At 32.8% G+C, this 7,668-nt stretch overlaps 1 protein-coding gene across 1 annotated transcript in view; it reads left to right on the top strand.

The window, feature by feature from the left end:
* Positions 1-572: 572 nt before the first annotated feature.
* LOC132758122 (uncharacterized) overlaps positions 573-7,668 on the top strand; it is a gene marked incomplete at its 5' end in the record, with an annotated part of 52,989 nt that continues 45,893 nt past the window's right edge. Inside the window, one exon of the mRNA XM_060749639.1 lies at positions 573-737. Within this exon, the coding sequence (XP_060605622.1) occupies positions 573-737 (165 nt within the window). The remainder of the gene's footprint in view (positions 738-7,668) is intronic.

Below are 7,668 nucleotides of genomic sequence, written 5' to 3'. Positions count from 1 at the left end.
TCTTTTAAAGAACCCAAAGAGCTAAGATATTTAGCATAAAATATCTTCTAATGGATGATTACCAAATTTGTTCAAATAAGAGCCCTGGGGTCAAAATTGGCCGCACCCGGGGGGGCTATTGATTTTCCTTATATGTGTATATCAAAAACTTAAAAAATCTTCTTTGAAAAAACCCAAATAGCTAGAGTTTAGATACTAAGCATGAAACATCTTCTAATGGGTGTCTACCAAGTTTGTTCAAATAAAAGCCCTGGGGTCAAAATTGGCCCCGCTCTGGGGGCCTATATACAGGTGAGCGACTTCAGGGCCATCATGGCCCTCTTGTTTTAATTTTATTTATTTATGCATTTTTCTCATGTGCAAGAATTTATTACAGGAATCTGTGACATTTTTTCTTGTCATTGAAGGTATTTAATATTAGACAAGTATATGATGGATGATTGCATGTCTTACAAAAGATTTAGTTTTATAGAAATGTAGCCAGAAGCAAAGAGCCAGTCTATCCGAACAAATATTATGATATAGCAATGTTTTAAGCTGTTTCTAATGTCTACATTTTCATATATTTTCAGAGGTATGAGGAGTTGTCCATCAAATGGGACCAAGCGCGAGAAGAGGTGCGTCTGGAAGACCATGAAGTGCTACGGGAAAAGGTATCCCTGCAGCAAGAACTAATACGCAAACAAGACGAGTATGCCGAAAGCAAGCGTCAGCAGCAGAAAAAGGCTGATGATGAGGTAAGAATATGTGTCATAATGATATGACATTTGGATTTCATTTTGGAGAGGAAACTAGGTTACTAAGAACCTGAAATGATGAAATCCCATTGTGACTGGTTACAGTGTAACTTTGCCATGTGACTGGTTTCAGTGTAAATGGATCCAACTTGACTGGTTCCCAAGAATTTGGTTCCTTTAATGTAATTGTTTCCTAATTTTTATGCCACCGCAGCATCTGCGATGCGGTGGCATATAGCGATTCACCTGTGTGTGTGTTTGTTTGTGTGTGTGTGTGTGTGTTATATGGATTATATAGTGAACTTAAAAAATCTTCTTGTGAAAAACTACTAGTCCAATTTCAACCAAACTTGGCAGGATTGATCCTTGGGTGAAGGCCTTCCAAAGTTGTTCAAAGAATTTCATTCCATGCAGAATTCTGGTTGCCATGGCAACCAAAAGGAAATATAAGAATAAATTTAAAAAATCTTCTTGTAAAGACCCAAAAGGCCTAGAGCTTAGATATTTTGCATAAGGCATTGTCTGGTAGACCTCTACCAAGATTGTTCAAATTATAGCCCTGGGGTCGAAATCGGCCCGCCCCGGGGGTCATTGATTTTCACTATATGTACATATAGTAAAAACTTAAAATACCTTCTTGTCTGAAGGTACAAGGCTTAGAGGTTTGATATTTGGTATGTGTTATTATCTATAGGTACTCTACCAAAGTTGTTCAAATTTTGCCTCTAGTGTCAAAATCAGCCCCACCCCGGGGTCATAGGTTTTCCTTATATGTATAAAGTAAAAACTTAAAAAAAGAATCATCTTCTCTAAATTGACAAAGGCTAGAGGTTAGATATTTTGTATGAACCATTGTGTAGTGAACCTCTAGCAAGATTGTACAAATTATAGCCCTGGGTCAAAATTGGCTCCACCCCGGGGGTCATTGATTTTCACTATGTACATATAGTAAAAAAATAAAAATCTTCTTGTCTGAAGGTACAAGGCTTAGAGCTTTGATATTTGGTATATGATATCATCTATAGGTAGCCTACCTAAGTTGTTCAAATTTTGTCTCTAGTGTCAAAACTAGCCCCGCCCCGGGGGTCATAGGTTTTCCTTACATGTATATAGTTAAAAATTTTAAAAAATCATTTTCTCTAAATGACAAAGGCTACAGGTTAGATATTTTGCATTAAACATCGTGTAGTGAAACTTTAGCAAGATTATTCAAATTAAAGCCCTTGTGTCAAAACAAAAAAACTTTGTTCCTATACATTACTATTTTAGTGTTGTATTTATGCGGTGGCATAGCATTTTTTACAAATGCAATCTTGTTGTAACTGGTACCTATTCATTTGGTTTCTATTAATGCATTTGTGTGTATAGTTGAACCATGTTATTGTACTTAGTGAATCAGCATAAAAAGTTCCAAAACTACAATTATCAAATTGTACAGATACTTACATGTATCTGGTCACTTAAATTCTGAAGCAGTAGCATTTTTCCTTTGTGTCATCAAGTAATCAGTATTGGGGTTTAGAATGATCCAGGTTGAAATCTAAAATGATGTTTTTAAATATATTTCTGTTTTTCTTTTTAAAACGTATATTGCTTATAAATTAATTTACATGCTGCATTCATAAAAAATAAATTATGAAACTTCTAAGATTGCTGCCAAGTTTGAAATAAAATTCAAAAGAAATAAGGGAAAGTAATGCACTCTTATTCTGGAAAACTTGCATGTTCTTATAAAAAGAATATTTCAATGAAATTTCTTGTTGTTACTCGTTCATCACCACACTGTTACTCACCATACCTTGAGTCTCAATTTGAACAGTAATCTACATCTTGCCAATGTTTGATATAAAAGTAATGGAATCATAACAAGAAAATGATGTGATTTTTCTGATGCTGCATGAAATGATTTACGATTGCAAGTTTCTTGTTACTCTTACAACTACAGGCATTGTCATAATGTTGTAGCTCTATTCTTTTCAGTTTTTTTCTTTCACTTATTATTCCTGTTTGAATATTAACACTGTATGTATAGAAATGATTCTCCCCAAAGCAGTACAAAGAGGAAATTCTCTAAAGACTTCTTGCAAAGAGATTGTCAATATATAATTGATTTCATATATCAAGCAATGATTGAGTTATGGGACTCAGTTAAGAGATATGTCTAAAAAAATGAATGAAATTAGTTAACAGTAAAATCAGCTAGGCAAGCTGGAAACCAGTCAAAAATATAAGGCCTCTGATTGGTTGTTTGGGAGAATACTGGATGTAAACGGAATGAATGTACCAATCAAATGATTTGATTATTGGGCTGATTTCCTGCTTTAGATTTTAGCACAATCATTGGGTGAGTCTGAAACCTCAATAAGGGCTTATTATTGAATAAAACTTGCCTGGAAGCTTTCTAGCATGAAATGATGCTCTAGCAGATATATCTAAATGGTTTTGCTTTATTATCATATCTGGATCACAGGAGCAAAACAAAAATCTAAAAATATTCATTCTTCAAAATATTCTCCCAAACTTCTTAACTGAAGAGCTACGATTTTTAATCGTTATGTAGCATCTACTACCATATTTGTCAAAGCCAAGACCCTCGGTCAAAATTATGCAACCAATTGGTCATAAATTACATATATAATGATAATCATGATTATTATTATTACTATAAACTTTGAAAGAGCTTCTTTCAAAGCATTTTGAAGACCACTGGAGTGAAGATATTGACATGAAGCATTGTCTACTAAGAGAACTTCTTTTTGGATTGCTCAAATCGATTCCCTTTGGTCAAAATTAGCCCACCCCCCAGAGTTACTTTTGTCTCATTGCCTTAATTGTTTTGACTCATTGACTTAATTGTTTTGACTCATTGACTTAATTGTTTTGACTCATTGACTTAATTGTTTTGACTCATTGCCTTAATTGTTTTGACTCATTGACTTAATTGTTTTGACTCATTGACTTAATTGTTTTGACTCATTGAATTAATTGTTTTGACTCATTGCTTTAATTGTCTGCAATTCCAACAGTTGTCATATATTCTTAATGCACAAAGTTTAATCCTGACGACAAAGAACAACACAAACAACAACAAATTTACAGTAGTGTTAACAAAAATAAATGCGCGTCAGTACATTTAACAAAATGGTATCTGAAAAATCTCAATAAATTTTAAGATACTATAAAGATTAAAAGTTTGATAACTTAAACACCTTTAAAATATTTACAGGTGTTCATAATTTTTCCATTTATAAAAAAAGTTATTGATAACCTTGTTATTTTTTAAATATCTTTTTAAAGATTTTTTTCCACAGATTTAGTTGAAACTACTGTGTTATATGCACAAAAGGAGCTCAATTACTTCTTTTGAATGTTGCTTTTCTATTAAGTGTGATCCCTTAAATATCATCAAAGTTGAGAAAACAAAATTAATGAGTCGTGTCACGACAAAACCAACATAATGGGTTTGCGACCAGCATGGATCCAGACCAGCCTGCACATCCGCGCAGTCTGATCAGGATCCATGCTGTTCGCTTACCAACCCTATTACAAGTAGAGAAACTGATAGCAAACAGCATGGATCCTGATCAGACTGTGCGGATGCGCAGGCTGGTCTGGATCCATGCTGGTCGCAAACCCATTATGTTGGTTTTGTCATGATGCGGCTCAAATGTGTCATTTTTTTATTACCATTTTTTTGTTTTCAAATATAAAAGAAATTTCAAGTGAGCAATATAATGTTGAGAAATTCTTCTGTCAGTAACTTTAAATGGTATAGCATTAAGGACGTTTTCGGGAGTTTTTATATAGACATATAGGCAAAATTAAAACTCAAAAACGAGCATGGTGACCCCAATTTTTTTTTCGCTCAAAATGTTTCTGTTTTCATATTCTAACAACATGCCAAGTTTAAAGAAATTCTATTGAACAGCTTTAATTTTGCCTATATGTCTTTATGAAAACTCCCGAAAACGTCTTTAAGACAATTGTCATGCGCTAGTCTAGCAGTCAGTTGATACTACTGATCAGACCCCACCCACCATTATACAATAGCACTGGTACTTCTAACATTTTGGATTACTGACCATTAGTAAGTTATTCTAGGACAGTATAATATTAGATGATAAATACATACAGTTTTCATTTCTGTCTACTTAAATGGACGCTTTTGGAAAAGTTTAGGTGCCCTAGGCTGCAGAAAAATATGTCCGGAAGAAATCACAGATGGATCATTTTGTAGTTCTTTAGAATATTATAAAATGTCTGCCAATATACAACATTAAAAGTTCATCTTGAAATGATTTTATATATAGACAGCTGTCTACTTGAGCTGCCCAGACTGTGATTAATGAAATGGAGGGTTATATATATTTTATATACAGTCAAACCTCTTATTTTAGACCACCTCGAGACAATACAGACCATCATATTATTAGCTCGATTTTTTAAAGAATAGGGAGAGCTATTGTTCTCACCCAAGCTTTGCTGTTGTCGTCACACTTTGGTAAAGTTTTTGCATGCAAGTTGACCACACTACATGGATGTTCAGACTGGCATTGCTGCTAGAAATAACTTGAAAAGATAAGGGAATAACATGTAGTGGTAGTTTTCATAACTCAGGATTGTTTGTTTTTTAATTGATACAGGTTCAGGTTCTACACAACGCATGGTATGTTAGAGAATGTGTTTGGATTATGTTTATTTAAATTACCTGCCCCTTGTTAAAATCAAAAATGAAATAAGAGTTTATTTCCTTTAAACACTTAACCATGTTTTTTTTGTTTGCTAGATTTAACATGATTGTTGTTGTTTTGATTGTTTGTTAATAGAATGTTTGATATTAGAAATAAATTATATATGCTAACTTCTATGCAAGACTTAATATTACAAGGATTGACCACAAAACTGTTGTAAATCCTTCATTATTTCATACAAGTTACTGCAGTTTTGAGGTCAACCCTTGAAATTTTGTATTTATATGCTGCGCAAAAAGTCTTGTGCTTGCAGGTGACAAAATCATTATTTTTAACAAATAAAATGTTGCTGAACAAAAACTAAGATGCATGAAAATGATTTTGCCTTTGACAACATTGTCATCGTTTGTATACATATAAACTTTAATGATTATATAGCACCGCTATTTTCCATATTACTTATTTGAAATGAATTGTTACATCACCATAATTGTTGGATAAATTTTCAAAAGAATTTGAAAGTCTTTTGCATATATGTTTTAAATGATTTATTACAAAACAAAATTTGTTTATGAATATACCCTCTGAAGAATTTAAAAGATTTGTGTGTATCAATGCATGACTGTAAACATGACTAAAGAAATACAAAAAAAACAGTACATTTTTGGACTAAATAAAGATGTCCATTAACCTGACAGATATCTCTTTAAGAAAGAAGAAATGGTTTAAGTAAGTCAATGATGGCCATGGTAATGGTTCTTATACACGATGGATCCCGATCATTTCTGAAGTCTAAAGTTTTATACTCATGCAACAGTGTAACATTGTATGGATGATATTATTGTTGACTGCCTTAAGTGCAGACAGTCTGGATATTTGGTACAATATGTATCATACACAATGGCTATGTTGTAGGGTCTAAGTTGTCTGGTTTCAGTAAAGATAATAGGTAAACGTTAATAGGGATACTTTGAAACTCTCGGCAAATGTGGGTTTTCCCATATAATCCTGGGGAACAAACATTGTTACAAACTAGTAAATAATATCTATAAAAAGTGCAAGACATTGTTCACTCAATTGTGAACATTAGTGCACCCTGAAGCAATAACTGTAAAAGTTTATTTGAACCTGTGGAACTAGATGGGAAAAACCCACTTTTTCTAAGTTCCGGATGATATCTATTGGATGGAGGGAGGGATAAGGTTTTGATGTTTTGATATAGCGATAGGGCAGGATTTCACTGTTTATACATGTAGATTGCTATATAATTCACATGATATTTTCTATTTTAGTTAGTTTATAAATAATTTATTTTAGTTCCATTGTGTAGAAAGCTCATAATAATCCTATAGACACACACACTAAATGAATCAACCAATCAGTACTTATAACAATGGCTTGCCCTTCACGGGATTGAACACATGCGGCAAGCATTCCTGAAATTACTATAGTTTGACAATTAACCACTATGGCCTGTAATGCTGCCATATTTTCCATGTTTTTATCTTTTATTACAACAGAGAGGCCTATATTCATGGCTCCATGTTTTTTTAGTGACAATTAGAATCACTTGCACCAGAGCCACTGTGATTTAAGGATCAGAATCAAAATCAGGATCAAATTTAAAAACTTAAATATTTTCCCTACAAAATAAATGTCTAATATTTACTTGATAAAATTGGACTTGAAATAGCATGTTTATGAAATTTTAGAATAAATTTGTTATTTTGAAGGAAATGGGCATTTTACTGTTGTTTCAAAAGTAAATATTGATTTTGATCCTAAAATTGATCCTTATTTTGATCCAATTATTTAGATTCTTGTATGTCATTTGTCAATTTAATCCCAAAAAAGGATTGTTTCTTTGCAAATCAGCAGTTTTACATTTTATTTATGTTCCATATAATTCTAGCAAAATACCATCACTTTTAGTTTTCTTAAGCAGGGAAATTAAAATCTGGAACATTAATTTTGATCCTGATTCTTAAATCTTAGTGAACACAGGTTGAATACCCAAAACAATAAGAACAATAATACAGTTCCTGATTGCTTACAAAACACTGATGGTTCTGCCCAGAAGTTCCCTCATATGGGAAGAAATATAAGAAGGGTCACCTTCATCAGTTAACCACAAGTAAATCATAATTATAATACCGTGACATCTGAAATGTGTAACTAATACTAGTTATTGTTTGGTTGTCATTTTCCCCACAGATATGGTTACTATAGTGCTTGACACT

Source organism: Ruditapes philippinarum, unplaced genomic scaffold, assembly GCF_026571515.1.
Source record: "Ruditapes philippinarum isolate M1 unplaced genomic scaffold, ASM2657151v2 ctg3971_1_1_1_1, whole genome shotgun sequence".
Classification (NCBI taxonomy): domain Eukaryota; kingdom Metazoa; phylum Mollusca; class Bivalvia; order Venerida; family Veneridae; genus Ruditapes; species Ruditapes philippinarum.
Note: the sequence above shows the minus strand (reverse complement) of the source record. Positions and strands in the feature narration are given on the sequence as shown.